Source organism: Lontra canadensis, unplaced genomic scaffold (genome assembly GCF_010015895.1).
Source record: "Lontra canadensis isolate GAN:19392208 unplaced genomic scaffold, GSC_riverotter_1.0 scaffold58, whole genome shotgun sequence".
In the NCBI taxonomy this organism is placed as follows: Eukaryota; Metazoa; Chordata; class Mammalia; order Carnivora; family Mustelidae; genus Lontra; species Lontra canadensis.
The window spans coordinates 9,323,506-9,342,852 of NW_022631052.1; the positions used below are offsets into that span (position 1 = coordinate 9,323,506).

At 48.4% G+C, this 19,347-nt stretch overlaps 1 protein-coding gene across 2 annotated transcripts in view; it reads left to right on the forward strand.

The window, feature by feature from the left end:
- Positions 1–19,114, forward strand: part of CFAP251 (cilia and flagella associated protein 251) — a 63,892-nt gene extending 44,778 nt beyond the window's left edge. For both annotated transcript variants that reach the window (XM_032876351.1, XM_032876352.1), the window contains exons 19-21: positions 15,588–15,816; positions 16,969–17,070; positions 18,834–19,114. In XM_032876351.1, coding sequence (XP_032732242.1) covers positions 15,588–15,816; positions 16,969–17,070; positions 18,834–18,970 — 468 coding nt within the window. In that variant the 3' untranslated portion in view covers positions 18,971–19,114. The remainder of the gene's footprint in view (positions 1–15,587; positions 15,817–16,968; positions 17,071–18,833) is intronic.
- The last annotated feature ends 233 nt before the right edge of the window (positions 19,115–19,347 follow it).

Genomic DNA, 19,347 nt, shown 5'->3' on the forward strand with positions numbered 1-19,347 from the left:
GTCTTTGGCCCAGTTATAAATTGGGGTATTTTGTTTGTTTGTTTGTTTTGCTGTTGGGTTGTGGGAGTGCCCTATATATTTTAGATAGCAACCCCTTATCAGAGATGTGGTTTGCAAATATTTCCTCGCATGCTGTAGGTTACATTTTCATTTTGCTAATTTCTATGGCTGTGCGGAAGCTTTTGGGTTCGATGTAGATGACGTGCTTTTGACAGGCTGTGTACTTAACTGAACCAGTCCCCAGCTGACAGACACATTGGTTGTCTGAAGTGTTCAGCTGTCTGAGAATGGCTGCGATGAGCATCTCTGGTTCCAGTTTTTGCATACTCCTCTGATTATTTTCCAGTCTCCAAGTCCTAGAAATAGAATTACTGGGTCAGAGAATAGGAACTTCAAGGCTCCGCTGCCAAACAGCTTTCCAAAAATGTCGCATTTCACAGCCCACCATCAGGCACACAGAAGGCCTGAAACCCAGCCACGCTGTGGTACCCACATTGCTGGCTGGGTGCATTTCAGGGAGGGAAGCTGTGGTCCCCGTTACTTCTCCTGGCACACCTAGAACCACCTGTTTTCATGTACTCTGGGTCTGACCAGAAGGTGACTTTTATTCTCCAAATAGCATCGGGAAAAATGAGCTCTGAGGGCCCAGAGACCCATGCAGAGACTTGAACGAGTGCCTTCAGCACAGCGGGTTTTCTGAGCTCCTCAAAAGGCCTTTTGACCAATGTACGTTTTGTAAAAGTTCATGCCCAGAAATGGCAGCGACTATGGCGAAAGTTTGTGCAACCCACATAAAAGTGTTGCAGAGAGCTATACTTCCAAAGCACGTTCCTTCGAACGGCCAGTTCCCAAACCAGCAAACTGCCTCAGAAGTACGAGGGGCACTTAAGGAAGAGCAGATTCCTGGGCCCATCCTGGAACGAGCCGGTCAGACTCTCCAAGCAGGGGGCCTGGGAGTCTGCATTTCCCCCTCCCCAGGCTGTAAACACCTGTCTTGGAACACTGGCCCGGTGAGGTATTTCCCAGGGCCGCTCCTGCTCAAGGAAGGATTAGACAAAGCTAAACAGGATTATTAGTCAGGACCCTCCCTTGGTTACGGGTTACCGAAACCTAACACGGACTAGTTTTTGGTTCGCAGGATTCCAAGTCTAGAGGAAGAGGTAATGCCCAGAATGACCTAGGTTAGGCCCACATGCTGCTGCCAGAAAGCGTCGTCCCCCCCCCAGGCCTCTCCTTCCTCCGTGTTGCTTTGTAAACGTAGCAGGTCCCTGGGCCCACGTGCAGTGGGCACCACTCCAGAGCCCCGGTCATTGCCCCCAGCCTCCTCCCGCTGTCCTCAGGGCAGGTGCTCCTCAGGTTGGCCAGGCCTGGATGCTCCCGTGAGTCAGAGTCAGGGTCAGCCACCTTGACCACGAGGACTCTGGGGCGGCAGGAGTGGACTTCAAATGGAATTTTGCAGAGGGAAAAAAATGGGTCCACGATTCTGAGGCTTTGGGAAGTTCCTGGACATTGGGAAGTGAGGTGTACACAAGCGGGACGGCACCCCCCAACTGGACTGATTATAGAAACCTCTTTCTTTTTTCACTTTGGAAATAACTGCTTTCGACTTCTTGCCTCGGTTCCGCCCTCCCCCCTCCCCCGTATTTCATCTTCTTTATTGTATCTGTGGTTCGTTATCTCCCTTTTTTCCCACGTACTGATCTTAAGTTAAGCCCCATCTTCTCCGGGTGACTGGCTGGCATATCGCCTTCCAGACTGAGGAAGGGGAAACGCGTACGTTGGTAGAAGTGCAGGGACCCAGAACCTGGCTAAACTAGCTGACCCCTTGCAAGTCATGTCAGTGAGAGTCTGAGTTCCTGTGACTGCGTCTGTCAGACAAGGCTGGCGGGAGCTGGCACCTCCAGCATTGTTTTGAGGACTGATGGACGTGGGTCCAAGGACCCCCCCCCGCACCCCATGTCACACAGAGTAGCTACTGATTAGCCCCTTTTCTCACTTTAGTATTTCCTGTCAACACGGTGTGTTCTGTTTAAGAGGTACATGAGACAAGCCCTCTTTTACTTATTTTTAACTTTTTATTTTGGAAAATTCCTAACAGATAAAAGCAGAGAAAATAGTGTAATAACCCTGTTGTGTGCCCATCAGTCAGCTTCAACAATTACCAGCTCCTGTTGCATCCAGACCCACCAACTTCCTCTGCACCTTTGGCCTGTTCTGAAGCAGATGCCACGCACTGACTTCACAGGGAGGCCTTTGGAACTGGGGTGTCCCTTACTCCGTCATCTAGCCGGGGCGAGGGTCCCTCTTCCACCCCTGTAGGTGTCTCAGGTTCACCGTCACACATGTCCTGCGGGCGGGCGTCAGATGTCTCTCTGGTTCAAGCCGCCCGTGTAGCGAGGCAGGGCCTCCCGAGTCAGGTGGCCCCAGGGACGAACCCTGCCTGGAGCCACTGGGCAGCCTCGCGATTGGGTCGCGTCCCTGACTTCTCCAAGTCGCTGTTTCCTCATCTGTGAAGTGGGAGTAGTGGGACGGGTGACTGAAGAGTGACCGCACATCTACTTAGCATAGGCCGCGGCGTGTTAAATGTTTGGAAAATACCATCGAGTATCATTGTTTTCATCATCGTGTCCTCATCTCTGGACGTGAGCTTGTGAAAGACTTCGGGGCCAGTGCTTCTCTGACTGTGCGGTTCTTTGCTCACAATTTCCTTTCTAAAACCAGTTTCTTATTTCCTTGACTCATCTGGTAAAGGCACTTTGCATACGTGACTGAAAGTCGTCAAACTGATGGCAGTTTTCTCATTCAGGATTTTTTTAAGGGGTTTTTTTTTTTCTTTTCTCTTCCTTTCCCCCTTCCTTCCTTCCTCCCTCCCTCCCTCTCTCTCTTTCCTTCCCTCCCTCTCCTTCCTTCCTTCTTTCTTTCCTTCCTTTCTTGAAAGCTCTACACCCAGTGTGGGGCTCAAACTCACAACCCTGAGATCAAGAGTCACATGCTCTACTGGCAGCCAGCCATGCACCCCTCCTTCAGGATCCTTGATTTTCAACCCTAAGCTCATTTAAATGTGTCGTCCTCTGCAGTCCTGGCTTGGCTGGTAAGGGAATTCTTGGTGTTTAGCCTCTGTGACCCTCATACCTGCCACATGAGGTGCTACAGACAGATGGAGGGCACAGAGTGACCGGCCTTTTCCTGCTTCCTGTAGAAGCAAGCTCGTGCCGTGGTTGAAGGTACTCAGCCAGCCAGTCATTGGCAAAACATACTAAGACCTAACACCCTCTCCAGGTCTTGCTGATGAGTAAACCGTCCCCAGAAAAAAACATTAGTCTGCAGCAAATGTAAAGTGGCATCGAGCCTCAGTTATACACAAAAAGAAGTGGAAATGGCGATTGTATGGTTTCCAATGGCTGTTGGAAACCTCTCTCCTCTCTGTCACAAAGGAGAGTTTCAGTGCCCCCTGGGAGGTCTTCATAAATCCCTTGGCCTCCAGGGTTTTCCGTCAACCTAAATAAACACACTCTCTCTCTGGAGATGTTTTCCGAAGGCCCCTGGCCCAGATGTGGCCACATCAGTGTGCAGACCTCACGAGCTGATGAGTTTGTTTCTATCTGAAAACTTTTTGGTCTCTTGTTTTCACATTAGATTTATAGGGATCTCCATAAGAACGTCTTCAGGGCTTTGAAACGTTCAAATTCAGGCTTCGTTGTGGTTCATGAAACATTTCCCATTAAGATGCAGCTGTTCCCCCGCCCCTGAGAAGCCGCAGGAAGGACAGAGAGCTAGTAGAATACTTCAGCACTTGGTTCCATAAAAGACACAGTCACAGAGGTTAACACCAGTGCCCCCCACCACACAGGCTATACGTTACTTATATTTCTCTTACGTCAATTTAACTGCCTAGGGGTTTTGAATCTAGTCAGTGTGGTAAATCGAAGCCAAATTACACAAGAATATAACCCTCCCCGAAAATTCCTAACCCCTCCCATCCTTTGGAGAGCACTGTACGTGGGCATAACACAGCCAAAGTATGGTCGGGGAGGGCCTACTCTACTTACAGATCTTCATTTTTTAAATGAACTGTTTGCATAGTTTGTAATGTGATAGAAGGAACCAAAACTTCGGCATCATGGTTTTCTGCAGCTGCGTACACACGGGACAAAGTTTCATCTTCTAGCTTCATCATTTTCTTTTCCTGCAGGACTCTGTAGTGCCCTGTTGGGGACTTGCCTGTGCGTCACATGGGTTCTCTGCTTACTGGTGGCTACGTTTCTGTTTTGCTTGCAGAGCACTCATTGTTTAATCCTGATAGGTTTTCGCATTGAATTAACAGTTGTGTCACCACTTAGTTCTATAAATGTGAGCAGAGAGGGGTGTGTCTGGCAAGTGTTCACATAAGGGACACTCTGCAAATGTTGTTCAGATGAGTGAGTGAGGGAAGGAGGGAGTGATGGGCTTTGGTCAGATCTGGCACAAAGACAACAAGGGAAGGAGAATCCCTGACATTATTATTTGATTTCAGGGTAATCAGCGGTAGCATTTGATAGATTCAGGAACTTAGTGTTATTTAGGAATATTTAGAGAGGAATAAACAATCACTTAACTTTAAAAAAATTTTTTTTTGGTAAAGATTTTATTTATATAGTTGACAAAGAGAGAAAGAGCCCAAGCAGGGGGAGTGGCAGAGGGAGAGGGAGAAGCAGGCTCCCCACAGAGCAGAGAGCCCAGTGCAGGCAGGGCTCGATCCTGGGTCCCTGAGACCATGATCTGGACCAAAGACAGAGGCTTTAACCCACTGAGCCACCCAGGTGCCCCATGACCAACGTTTTTTGACTTAAAAAGCACGTACAGGACTTGTGATTGAAGGGAAAAGGGCAAGTCACAAAACCATGTGTAAAGCATGAGCTCATTTCCTTAATAATAATTTAGATATTCGTACATGCCTAGCAAAACTCTGAAAGACCACGCCCCAAATGCTTAACAACATTGCCTTCTGAGGGGTGGGCTTTGGGAGAATTTTTACTTCCCACTTTGTGCACATAAGCCCGTGTCAGTAGGGGCCTCTGGTACCAGCTGGAACCTGGCTCTGGTCCATGAGAGTCAGGGTTTTGGGGCTCCCCTGGGGGCTCCCATGTGTGTGTGCAGACTCTATCTACCCCACGTCATTCCAGACCTGACACTCAGCTCATTCCTCAGTTTCCACAAAAACATAAAGCCCAGGGGCGCCTGGGTGGCTCAGTGGGTTAAAGCCTCTGCCTTTGGCTCAGGTCATGATCCCAGTGTCCTGGGATCGAGCCCCACATCGGGCTTTCTGCTCCGTGGGGAGCCTGCTTCCTCCTCTCTCTCTCTGCCTGCCTCTCTCTGCCTACTTGTGATCTCTGTCTGTCAAATGAATAAATAAAATCTTTAAAAAACAAAACAAAACAAAAAAAGAACAAAGCCCACTCGTGGAAGACAACTTGCTTGAAAATTTGGGAAACATCAGAAAGAGACACAGACCTGGATTTCCCAGCAATGTTCCAGAAACTGCTTTTAGATATTTCTCCCAGTCCTGCCAGTCACTCTGACAGGGGCTTCCTTGCTGGCCTTCATCCCACGCACGACTCAGTGCTCTGCTCCCCCTCTGTCCTGGTGCACGCCCAGGAACGCCACGTTCTTGTGTTAGCCACGGCAGTTTGGCTCTTCTTAGCTTCTGTGTCCAAACCTGCAACGCAAGCCCATCTCGAGGGTCTATAAATGAAAAATTACCCATTTAGTAGTTTCTACCCTCCTTAGAAGACAGTTGTGGTTATATGGGGAAGGGGGCTTACAATATACAGTTCTGTAATGTTTTAATTTTTCTTAGCTACAAGCATGTGGCTTGTGTTGCTTTTGTATCTAGAACAAAACCCAGGAAGATAAACAAACAAATCCTCCCAAAGCCCTTTGTGCTAATCTTGTGGCTAAACCGTGGTCCCAGCTGGGATGGAGGGCCCGTGGCCAACCAGTGCAGCTTTCCCCATGCAAGGAGGAGAAATCTGAACCAGTGGTCATGGGCACAGTGTCTGCCCCGATCAAGACCCCATGGGAATTGGGAGATTTGCACGTAGAAAAGAAGCCCTCAACATGTTGGGTTTGCTCTGAGACAGAAATGTCAGGAGTTCCTTCTGTGGCCCACCGCTCTAGGGAGGACTTCCCGGTCCTCTGAGAGCCTCTGTACCAGGGAGCAGTGTGTGCCCCTGCAGAGAGATCAGGGTAAGACAAAACAATTTCTGTTGTTCACACTGCAAGGCATTTAAAGAAAGAAATCCTGAAATGCCACGCAACCGCTAAAAAAAGAGTATAGGGGACGACAATACCATAATAACACCAGCACCACCAGCAACAACCAGGCCCTTCTCTCTGGGGCTCTTGCCACACACCCAGTTTTATGCCAACCGTGCTGGTGTCTAACCCTCCTGGCAGGGAGATGCTTTTATGGTCTCCATTTTACAGATGGGGAAGTGGGGCTTCCCCGGTTCTGTTTCTACACGTACGTGTTAGTGCGAACAAGGAAAAAAAACCCTAAAAATTGGGACATTGAACCCCTAAAAATCAGCTATAAAAATATAGCTGAGGGGTGGGGAATTATAGGGCATTTTATTTCATTTTATATCTCTTTTCTCTTTATCTTTGCTTGAATTTTTTATAACAAGCATGTACTAATCTTTATTGGTTTTATGATTGCAACAGGATAGGTCATAGTGGTGGTGGAAAACATATTCAAAAAAATACGAGTGTTATTTGCTTTGTTACTTGCCTTTGCCAAGATTTCACCTCCCATTATTTTTCTTTCTTTCTGACAACTTTTGCGGAGCTCCTCTATCCCATCCCCTACAGTTCATGCATTTGAAATGGCTTTTGGTTCACAGAGTTGTGCAGCCGTCACCGCTGTCTAATCCCAGAGCATGTTACCAACCTAAAAAGAAACCCTATGCCCATTAGCGCACGTAATACGGTGACCCACCAAATACGGTCCCCACTCCCACCTCCCAGCTTCCGGCACCCACCCGTCTCCTTCCTGCCTCTATGCATTTGCCTGTTCTCAACATTTCATAGCGATGGCCTCATGCACTATGTGGTCTTTTGTGTCTGGCTTCCCTCATGGGAGAATCACGTTTGCAAGTTTCCTCTGGGTTGTAGCAGGTGTCCACGCTTCCTTCCTCTTTGTAACTGAATAATATTCCGTTCATTCATATGGATGTGTCGTGTTTTTTCATTCATCGAATGATGGACATTTGGGTGGTTTCCACATTTTGGCTCTTATGAGTAATGCTGTTATGAATATTTGTGTACAAGAGCTGGGTTTTAATTTCTCGTGCCTCCGTACCTAGGGGGTAGAATTGCCGTATCAATAACTCCCATGTTCGAGGAACGGCCAGATTGGTCTCTATTTACTATTTCTTGGCTTGAACCAGTTTCTGGGTGCATGTTTCTGGGTAGCTACAAGGAAGCAGGACTTTGAAGAGCGGTGAGCGCTTGATGGACAAACCCTCGACTGTGGGTCTGGGACAAGCTGGAGGACTTGACATTGAGATTTTAAAGCTGTTTCCTGGAGGGAGAGCCTGGAAGTGTTTGACCCTGGGGCTCCGATGAGGGCCTGGGGGAAGGTCCTCCTAAGGGGCCCCCGAGTGGGCGGTGCTCTCGTTTCTGGGCCCCCCTCACTGCAGACAGCAGGGAGAGAGCGAGCACGGAGGCCAAGCACCAAGGGCTGGCCTGACCCTGCCACTGGGTCCCGCGGGTGTGGCCCGTCTCACTCCTGGAGAAAGGCAGCCGCCGTCCAAATATAGTTCCTGGAGGAAGCAGGGAGCGGCCGTGAGTCACGGAGCCCAGCATAAATAGCGGAGGTGTCTCCAGATGCGAGTGTGTGGCAGGGCTGCTGGGCCTGGCAGCCTCCTCCCCAGCGCCCTCCTTCCCTGCCCGGTCCCCGGTGAGGACACGCACGGGGACAGTGGGCTCCTCGGCTCCTTGTCTGCTGGGGCTGCGCTAGAGGGCACCCTGGGGCGGGGAACGGGGGTGGGGGGGGGCCTGAGCAGGCGGAGAGTCCTCCCGGCCATGCGAGCCCAAGAAACCAGCACAAGACAAATAGAGTTGCGCCCGCACCCAGCAGCCTGCTTGTCCACCGAGGGAGGCCTGTGCTCAAATGTCGCGTGGTCCTCTCTGCCTCACAGGGAGGCTAGAAAGCGTGAGTAGAAAATGGTGCTAAGGCCATCGGTGGCGTCCTGCTGCCATAGGAGTGAATGGCCGAGGCAGAGTAAAACAAGCCTGAGCAAGGGGACCCAGGCCACCAGGACCGGGTCTCCCTTCCGTCGCGGGCCACACAGCAGGGCCCGCAGAAGCCCAGGCACCGTGTGGCTAAGCCTGGGAAGTTACAAACCAAGCAGCAAGCTGTTAATACTCTGCCCTGACAGTTCTCCCTCTGACTTGGTCTCCTTCAAATTCTGGGGCTCCTTGCGTTTCCCACTTGGGTGGGCGGCATGAGGAGGGCCAGGCCAGTGATGACTGCCTGTCTTCCTGCCCGGCTCCCTCCTTGGCCAGCCTTCAGCCCCATGGGCGTGGTCACAGGGCAGGTCCCTCTCGGAGGATGACTTCAGGAGACCTGCAGGCCCTGGAAGTGGGCTTGGGTTATTTGGGGGTGGGGGGTAGTCCTGGGGTGCCGGGTTCCCAGAGCATGGTCTGTGATGGAGGGCGGGGCGTCTAGGTGGGGACCTCCTATGGCCCCAAGACTCCTTTGAGGAGGGGGTTAACCAAGGGGGCCCCCTGCCAGAGAACACCTCTCTAATGGGGATCGTTTCTTCTCAGGTCTGCGTCTGGAAATGCAGTCCTACCATCATCAGACTCCTCCGACTTTCCAAGAGAAGTCTGAAAGCTAGATTTCTTTTTTTTTTTAAGATTTTATTTATTTATTTGACAGAGATCACAAGTAGACAGAGAGACAGGCAGAGAGAGAGGAGGGAAGCAGGCTCCCTGCTGAGCAGAGAGCCCGATGCAGGACTCGATCCCAGGATCCTGAGATCATGACCCGAGCCGAAGGCAGAGGCTTAACCCACTGAGCCACCCAGGTGCCCCTGAAAGCTAGATTTCTATATGAAATCGCCTAATTCTGGAAGTCCCACACGAACCCTGCCGGTGTGCCCCTTCTGACCTGCCGATAGCACCAAGGTCCTCGGTGCCTCATGGGAATCCCGACCCGCCCGCCGGGTGGCAGGAGGGATAATGCCCCCCGGAGGGGTCTGTGTCTTCATTCCTACAACCTGTGAATACACTACCTCACGTGGCAAGAGGATGTCACAAGTATGATTAAATTAAGGATCTTGAGATGAGAGATTATCCTGGATAATCTGGTGGACCGGGTATAATCACAAGGGTCTTTAGAAGAGGGAGCCAAGAGGTCAGGGTCAGAGGAGGAGGCATGAGAAGGGAAGGAGACACCAGAGCTCGTGATGAGGCTGCTGGCTTTGAAGATGGAAGGGCCAAGGGCCAAGGAACAGTGGCACTTCTAGAAGCTGAAGGGCAACACAAGCAGATTCTCCACCAGAGCTTCCAGAAAGAATGCAGCCCCACGCACACCTTGATGTTGGCTCTTCAGACCCATGGCAGACTTCTGACCTTGAGAACAAGGAGACCAACTTGTGTGCTTTAAGCCGCTTCATCTGTCGGTGGTGGTTCCAACAGTGACAGGAGATGTGGGAGGGGCTTGGGGGAGCTTCTCACGCAGCCCCCGCTCATGCCCCCTCCTCACACGTGCTCTCCCTCACCTTAGACTGGCTGGATCCTCGATGGCCGTCCTCCCCATCCACCTCCTCCATGAGGCCTTCCGAGGCCCACCTCGCTGAGGGCTTCTGCAGCCGAGCGCCTGCATTTGTCACGGAAGGTCTGAGAGGTCTGAGAGTGGCGGAATCCAAACAGATTAAGTCACTCGTGCTGGTGCCTGGGCCGCCCTTCTGAGCAGTGAATCTAGGAGTGGAGTCTGGGCTCGGCTGGTGAGGAAAGCCCCCCAGGGGTGCTTTGCCGGCAGCCAGGGCTGAGAAGCAAACCGCAGTGAAAGACCTTCCTTTTGGTTCACTCTCCATGTACGTTGTCTCTTCACAGGGCCCAGACCAGGGCTTGGCACCTAGCAGGTGTTCAATAAATATTTGCCGCCTGAGAAGTCCTAGAGTGCAGGGCTGTTCTCGTCATAATTAAGTGGCTTGCTTTCCATTCACCTAGCACGAAACCAAATGCTCAGTTACCGCTACTAAACTGAACTAAAACAACGAGGGCAGCAAGTGGTTATTTTATTTATTTATTTATTTATTTATTTAAAGATTTTATTTATTTATTTGACACAGAGAGAGAGAGCACAAGATGGGGAGTGGGGAGTAGGAGGCAGAAGAGGGAGAAGCAGGCAGGGGGAGCCTGATGTGGGACTCGATCCCAGGACCCCAGAATCATGACCTGAGCCGAAGGCAGTCACTTAACCGACTGAGCCACCCAGGTGCCCGCAAGTGATTATTTTAAAGAAGACTTTTGTGTATTTTAAGAAAAATTCTCCCATGGCCTCCCTTGTGCCTGCATCGTGTGCTTTGTTTCGTTTCCTTTGTTACTTCTCTGGGTCCCTACAACGCGCCTCTCTACTGAGCACCCCAAGCCAGGTCCCGATTCTTCTGGGGGCTGGTCTCTTCCCTCTGCCCAAGCTCTGTGGTCTAAGAGCAGTTGTTCCCAAAGAGGTGCCCCTCCTGGCCAAGCCAGCAGCGCTGGCCTCACCTGGAGACTTGTTAAGAAAGGCAGACTCTCTGCACGCCCCCCCACCCCCCGCCCCAACAACCAGACTCACTGAATCAGAAACTCTGGGGGCAGGACCTGCAGTGTTTTTTAAAACAAGCCCTCCTGGTCCTGTTGACCCCCTGACAAAGCTTGAGCACCCCTGATTTGAAGCCGTGCTTCTCAACCCTGGCTGTACATTCAGATCCCCTTGGGAAGCTTTTAAAAAATACGACTGCTTATACCCCCCACACACCCCCGATGAATGAAATCAGGATCTCTGGGAAGGGGCCCCAATGTTCAAAGTTGCTCGAGTGAATCAAATGAAACACAGCCTTCGCGGAGGAAGGTCCAGAATGCTGATAAAAGGCCTGGCTGAAGCCAAGCCAAGCACGGGCAGGGTGGCAGGAGCCTCCATCTTCCCCAGCTGGCCTCGCCCTGGGGCACGGGAAAGGCTCGCAGCATTCCATTCTGTCTCCGGGGCTCCTCTCCCCGACATATAGCGAAGTCTGCCTTTTCAACTCACGCTTGCAAAGGAGGCTCGGGAAAGAGATGTCAAGGATGCCCTAACTGCCAACTCGGTGCTTTTCGAGCAGTGATCCTTGATCAGTCACATGGGAAAAGAGGGTAAAGAGGTGAATCACGTCTTTGGTTTGTGCTGAGAACGTTTGCTGAGGTCTTCAGAACACTCTGAGTATGAGTAACTCCCGCTTTGGAGCTCCTTTTTGTTGTTTTTGGGTTAGTCTTCTATTTCGGAATTGAGTCAAATCGTGTATGACGTTTATAATTCATATTTATCATGTATATTATTTATGTAATTATAAGTCGTACATATACTTTACGTAACTATAATTATAATTTATATAATAATTACATGGGTCGTAATTAGCAAGGGCATAGACAGTATAATAATCACCAGAATAGTTACTGCCTTTTGAGAGCTTACAATGTATTAGGCATTAATGTTTAGGACCTTAAATACATTCAAATAAATACATTCAAAACTCCGTTACCCCCTTTTTCAAGATGAGGAAACAGAGTCAGTTCAGAAAGAAAGTGGGAAAGTCAGGATTTGAACCTAAGTCTATCATCAATGATCAAACTTTGAGCCCTAGTCTCTACTGTCTCATAGTTAAATAGTAGCACATGTTTATAATACAATTATAATTAATACAGTAAAAAAATCTAAATAACGTTATCCTAGGTAGTGTTTTATATATACATAAAATTATACATAACTTGCAATTGTACATAATATAAACTAAATAAGTGCTCCAATTGAAAATGTTACCACTTAAAGTTACTTATGTAGTATTATTTAAAGTTTATTTGTATCTGTAACCAATGACGTTATGTCTAAAGACCATTCCTAGGGGCCCCTGTGTGGCTCAGTCTTAAGCATCTGCCTTTGGCTCAGGTCATGATCCCAGGGTCCTGGGATCGAGTCCCGCATCGGGCTCCCTGCTCCCCGGGAAGCCCGCTTCTCCCTCTCCCACTCCCCCTGCTTGTGTTCCCTCTCTCGCTGTGTCTTTCTCTGTCAAATAAATAAATAAAATCTTGAAGAAAAAAAAAAAGATCATTCCTAGAATGTTACATTGAAAATAAATGGCTTCTTTGAAAATACTAATCTAGGGGCGCCTGGGTGGCTCAGTGGGTTAAAGCCTCTGCCTTCGGCTCAGGTCATGATCCCAGGGTCCTGGGATTGAGCCCCACATCTGGCTCTCTGCTCAGCAGGGAGCCTGCTTCCTTCTCTCTCTGCCTGCCTCTGCCTACTTGTGATCTCTGTCTCTGTCAAAAAAAAAAAAAATTTTTCTTAAAAAAAAAAAAGAAAATACTAATCTAAGTACTAATCTAAATACTGATCACTAAGATACAGTGTTTAAGGGGGAAAAAAAACCAGGATACAAAGTTATGTACATATGTGATGAGAATTTTGCAAAACATATATATTTTGTATGCGTGGGAGGGGAATGGAAAGAAAGTACCTCAAATCTTTCACAGAAATTATGGTTGGTTGGTTGGACTGCAAAAGACTTTTATTTTCTTCTTCTTTTTTTTTTTTTGTTAAAGATTTTATTTATTTATTTGACAGAGAAAGAGGTCACAAGTAGCAGAGAGGCAGGCAGAGAGGGGTGGGGGAAGCAGGCTCCCTGCCAAGCAGAGAGCCCGATGCGGGGCTCGATCCCAGGACTCTGAGATCATGACCTGAGCCAAAAGCAGAGGCCTAACCCACTGAGCCCCCCAGGGGCCCCATTTTCTTCTTGATACTTGAGGCCAGACCAAGGCACTAGGGTGCCCCAGACCAGCTGATATTTGGTATAGGTTCAAACGGGTGTTCTTCCAATTTTTGTTTTCTAAAATGTAGTGGATGGGGAAAAATTGGTTACCTATTGATAAATGTTGTATACAAATATAGATTCAGTTCCTGATTTATTCCTACAGACCAAAACTGAGTTCATGTTCAGGGGAAAAAAAAATATTTCCCACTTTTCTATGACTCTTATTCTCTCTGTAAAATTCCAAGCCCCACAATTTATTAGGAAATGTATCAGTTTAAAATGTAAATATTAAAATAAATTACTAATTTTTAGCCCTTTGCCAGACATAACTTGGGTTTCTGAATTTCAGCTGACTGTAGTATGCATGGTATAAAAATAGTGCAGAGAGAGAGGAGGAGGACACTGAGGAGGGGTTTTGTTTGTTTTTATATTTCTCCCTTTCTCTCATTCTGCCGGTTCCCTAAGGAGACCCATTGGAGACCTGCACTAAAGGGGACCACATTTTCCTTCGGATCCATAGACGGGTCAGCACCCTTTTCTCATTCTAGAAAACTTGGCAAATGCATAATGAATTTCCAAGTCAGGAAGCAGTCCTCATTGAATGAATTGGGAAGTGTTCCCTTTTCTTCTGTGTTTGGGAAAGTTTGTGGAGAATTGGTATTTTTTAAGTATTTGTTAGAATTCACCAGTGAAGTCATCTCATCTTTGGCTTTCCTTCGTGGAAAAAATTTTTTTAAGGTTTTTTTTGTTGTTGTTGTTTTAAGCAATCTCTACACCCAACGTGGGGCCCAACTCACAACCCCAAGATCAAGTCACATGCTCTTCTGACTGAGCCAGCCAGGCACTCCTCTTTGTGGAAGTTTTAAAATTACCATTTCAATCTTTTCACTTGTTATAGGTCTATTCAGATTTTCTATTTCTTCTTGAGTCAGTTTTGGTCGTTTGTTTCTTTCTAGGAATGTGTTCATTTCGTCTAAGTTATCCTGTTGACAGGCTGTTGCTCATACTTTATTTGGTGCTAAAAAGGTGGTTTTATTAAAGCACAAAGACAAGATCTGTGGGCAGAAAAAGCTACCCTCCTTTTTATTTCTGAAAAGTTGGTACTGGTATCCCCTCTTTCAGTCCCAATTTTAGTATTTTGAGTCTTATCTCTTTTTCTTTTTTTTTTTTCTTGGTTATTCTACCTAAAGATTTATCAATTTTGTTGAACTTTTCAATGAATGATGGCTTCTTATGTGTTCATCTTTTTTTTTTATAAGAGTTGTTGTTGTTTTTTTTTTTAAGATTTTTTTATTTATTTATTTGACAGACAGAGATCACAAGTAGGCAGAGAAGCAGGCAGAGAGAGAGGAGGAAGCAGGCTCCCCGCCGAGCAGAGAGCCCGATGTGGGGCTCGATCCCAGGACCCTGGGATCATGACCTGAGCCGAAAGCAGAGGCCTTAACCCACTGAGCCACCCAGGCGCCCCTGTGTTCATCTTTTAATCAAATCCCATAAGTTCCATGTAATCTTTTGTATATATAAAATATTGCACACTGAAAATGGAAAAGAGAGGAAAGAAAACAAGAATCATGGTGCAGTTAATTGAAATTTACTAGGGTCCTTGGTCCTATATTTGAGTTTCACATGGAATTATTTGCTTGTTCTTATAATTTCCAAGTTTGTGAGGATTCTGCCTTCTAAATGAAATTAAGCTCTATTTACCAAAGCAAGGAAGTAGTTGAAACACTATGAGATGGGTAGGTAAGTAACAGTGCTGATAGGATTGAAAAACTGGCCAGCTGTCTTAGGGCCGTTAACAAGGCATCACACCCTGGTAGCTTCAAACAACAGACATGTATCCTTTTATAGGATAAATCCACTTGTCAGCAGGGGCGTGCTCTGAAATCCTCCCTTCTTCCTCACCTCCTCCAGCCTCTGCTGGCCACCAGCAGCCCTGGGCTTGAACATCATTCCACTCCCTGCCTCTGTCATCACATGGCTGTCCCCTCCCTGTGTCTCTCCCCTCTTCTTATAAGGACACCATTCACAATGGATTAAAGGCCCATCCCATCCCAGTATGATCTCATCTTTACTAATTATGGGCTGCCATGGCCCTGTTTCTAAAGAAAGTCACATTCTGAGCTCCTGGGGGTGAGGACATCAACATCTTTTTCTTGGGGGATATAAGCAACCCTCAACAGACAGGTTTTCAGCTAACTGTAAACATCTGTCTGTTACTGTCCAATTTTTAGAAATATGGCAAGGTGTCTTTTTTTTTTAAGATGTTTTTTAAAGGTGTCTTTTTTTTTAAAAAAAAAGGTGTTATTTATTTATTTTAGAGAGAGAGCGAGAGTGAGTGTGGAGGGGAGGGGCGGGGGGGAGAGGGACAACCAGACTCACTCCATGTGGAGCACAGGACCCAACACAGGGCTCGATCTTGTAACCCAGAAATCACAGCCTGAGCCAAAACCAAGAGCTGGACACCCCACCAACCGAGACAGTCACCCAGACGCCCCCAAGTGCCTCTCCTACTCACCGTGGTCTTTTTTTTTTTTTTTTAACCCTCTTCCCTAGATTGAAGATATGTTTAACGAAGTCAGATTTAGTGAATATGTGGACACTGGAAAGCTAATTGACAAAATCAACTTACCAGATTTCTTCAAAGTTTACCTCAATCACAGGCCACCTTTCGGTAACACCATGCGCGGGATCCAGGAGAGCTTTGACATTCTTGGTTTTACCAATTCAAAAGGAAAGAAGGCCATACGAAGAGAAGATTTCCTGAATCTGCTTCTAACGAAAGGTAAATCCATAAATAGGGAGTTTCTTTTTTTTTTTTTAAGATTTTATTTATTTATTTGGCAGACAGATCACAAGTAGGCAGAGAGGCAGGCGGTGTGGTGGGGGGGAAGCAAGCTCCCCGCTGAGCAGAGAGCCCGATGTGGGGCTCGATCCCAGGACCCTGAGATCATGACCCGAGCCGAACGAAGGCAGAGGCTTAACCCACTGAGCCACCTAGGCGCCCCAATAGGGGGTTTCTTATCACACCATTGGGCTGTTGCCACTGGAGAGGAGTTGTTTTGGGGGGGCCGCAGACCCCCTGGCATCTTTCATTGGGGGGGATGTCTGCCTCCCCCCAGAACCATGGTTTCAACCATGAGGGGTGCTACCTGCTGGTCTGTAGAGCTGGCAAACTCAGGGTGATAGGAAGGGTGCCATCCTGGGTCCCTAAGAATGTGATTTATGCCCCAACTTGCTGAACCCCATTGAGGATCAGTATCCTCACTTGTAAAAGGGGAGCGAAAGGGTAAGCCACCAGTGTCACTGGGCTGCAATGACATTGGGACACAATGGTGAGGTAAAAGAACACCAATGTAAAATTTTCCGTTTTGCCCCACTGTTTTCCTCGTTATTGTACATGAGGAAGTCAGGTAGGCTTTCTTCCTCTCCGTCAGACTGGTGGTCCTGGCGTGAGGGAAGGGGAAATGAAGCTGAACGTGGCTTTTATCAGAAAGTTGTCTTCTGGGGTGCCTGGGTGGCTCAGTGGGTTAAAGCCTCTGCCTTTGGCTCAGGTCGTGATCTCAGGGTCCTGGGATCGAGCCCTACATCGGGCTCTCTGCTCAGCGGGGAGCCTGCTTCCCACGCACCCCCCGCCTGCCTCTCTGCCTACTTGTGATCTCTGTCAAATAAATAAAATCTTTAAAAAAAAAAAAAAAGTTGTCTTCTTTCTCCTTACGAGCCCCAACAGCCTTCCCCTTCTGGGAGCTCCGTTCTTCACCCCAACATGAGAAAGGATATATGACAGTGACATGGGACCCCTTAGATTGTTTCTGTGTCTCGAGAAAAGGAAATCGTGGAGTAATTCTCTTTAAGACCGCGGGATGATGATGCTAAGCTCTGACGTGAGGCGTCGTCCCGGGAGCTAAATGGGTACTTTTTCCTCTACTTTACTCAGGTGAGCACATGACTGAAGAGGAGATGTCTGACTGCTTCGCTACCCTGTTTGGACTGAACCCTGAGGGGTGGAAATCCGAGCCCGTGGCCTCCTCTGTCAAAGGTACTGTGGCTGACTCTGCCTGGGTGTGCAGCCGTGGCTCCCCAATTTGTTGGAGACCTAAGTGCATTTATTTCTCTTGACTGGTGCAAGCCTCTCTCCTTAATACTGTGCACACACCAAAGTCGGCTGGGGACCCACCATAAATAAGTTATGAAAGGACCAGCGGGCGGTGGTCATGTCTGAGAGATGAAAGCCTTTGTTACCATGTGCGGTCCATCCTCAGTGCCTTCTGCTCGCACGTTCCCTTAGTTCCACGGACCCGGTCTCCATCTTTCCGGCAGGGGTGCGTGAGTCCTGACCACGAGAAGATACAGCCTGGAAGGTGTTTTGCGAGAGGCGTTGTTGGGAAACTTGAGTAGGGACAAGGCAACAAGCAAGCATCAGCCCGGCTTCAAGCCACCAGGTCTTGGAAGTTCCTAAAGCTCACCCTCCTCTCCCCTCCTGCCGGAGGATGGCCCACCTCCTTCTTTAGTCCACCCAAGGGAGGACAATGGACCTGAAGTTGGGCTTGTGAATTTAAGTGCTGGGAATCCAGTCTAAACCGCTCTCCTGAGGGGCAGCTGGGGGTTTGGCTGGTGAAGTGTCTGCCTTTGGCTCATGTCATGATCCAGGGTCCTGGGGTTGAGTCCTGCATCGGGCTCTCTGCTCAGCTGGGAGTCCACTTCTCCCTCTCCCTCTGCCCCTCCCCCTGCTCATGCTTCTCTCTCTCTCTGAAACAAATACATAAAATATATATTTTTAAAGATTTTGTTTATTTATTTGACAGAGATCACAAGTAGGCAGAGAGGCAGGCAGAGAGAGTGGGGCGGGGGGGGAAGCGGGCTCCCCACTGAGCAGAGAGCCTGATGCGGGGTTCCATCCCAGGACCTTGGGATCATGACGTGAGCCCAAGGCAGAGGCTTTAACCCACTGAGCCACCCAGGCGCCCGATAAAGTATTTTTTTAAAAATTAAAATAAGCAGTTCTCCCGGGCCCGCGAGGATGTCCCCACTGCCAAGCCCCAGAGGCTGCCTGACTCCCCGTGGCAGTCCAAGCCACCGCCATTACCGACCCCTTGCCAGGCTTCCTTCTCCCTCTGCCTCCCTTTTTTCTTTCTTTCTTTCTTTCTTTCTTTTTTCAAACAACCTCGTGAAGACTTCAGATAGCTGGAGGTGGCTTTTTTTTTTTTTTAAAGATTTTATTTATTTATTTATTTGACAGCACAAGCAGGGGAAGAGGCAGAGAGAGAGGGAGAAGCAGACTCCCCACTGAACAGGGAACCTGACGTGGGACTCAATTCCAGGACCCCGAGATCACGACCCAAGCTGAAGGCAGACGCTTAACCTACTGAGCCACCCCGATGCTCCTCCCTCTGCTTCATTGTTCATCTCCAGTCTCACATTAAACAGGGTTTCTGATCTCAGACAGTTCTAGACTCCAGTATCCCATGGGTCATTTCCAGCCTCCAAGCTCCCCTCCCCCGTTCCTTGTGTACGTGAGACCTCAGGATGTAATGCTCCCAGTTGTTACACATAAATCAACCAAACCATGTGGTTAAGGCTTTCCAGTGGAATTCACAGAGATTTGGTAACAGTGCTCCAAACCGTAAAGAAGGGATTTCAGCCAATTTCCACCCAGGGGTTTTTAAGAACTCACAGCCAAACCGTAGCACAAAGCACCTCTCACTTTTGTCTAGTATAGGTTCCTTGTATTTTTGGAAAATGCTTCTAAGTTAGAAACCTAATCGTTATGAAAGCATTTGTTTTCTTTTCTTGTTTGGCTAGGTTCAGAAATCTGCCTTGAAGAAGAACTTCCAGACGAAATCACTGCAGAAATATTCACGACGGACATTCTTGGCCTAACCATTTCACAAGATTTCAGACAAGATCCTATGGTCAGTGAAGTTGTAAAGAATGTTTGAAGCACAAAAGACTTTGTGTGTGCGGGATGTTTCCCTCCCACCAAGAGGCACTGCTTTCCCTGCATTTCCCTGCCCCCACTCTAATCTTTGGAACATTTAGACATTAAAAGCAAATTTCTGTTAAGCAATGGAATTCACAAAGTTGGACATTCCACTGTTTCTGAAATAGGAAAGTGGGTGGAGGCAAGAAACACACAGGCAGCTGGATGTATGTGGTGGCTGGGTCCCCTGGCCTGTCTCTCTGCCTAATGTAAGGCAATGCTACCAGAGCACAGTTGGAAAGGACCTGGAGGTGGGCTGGTCCTAGGGACACGTATGGCCCTCGAGGGCCACCTAAATCTTAGACCTCTTGTGTCACCCCTACCTGCGGTTTGACT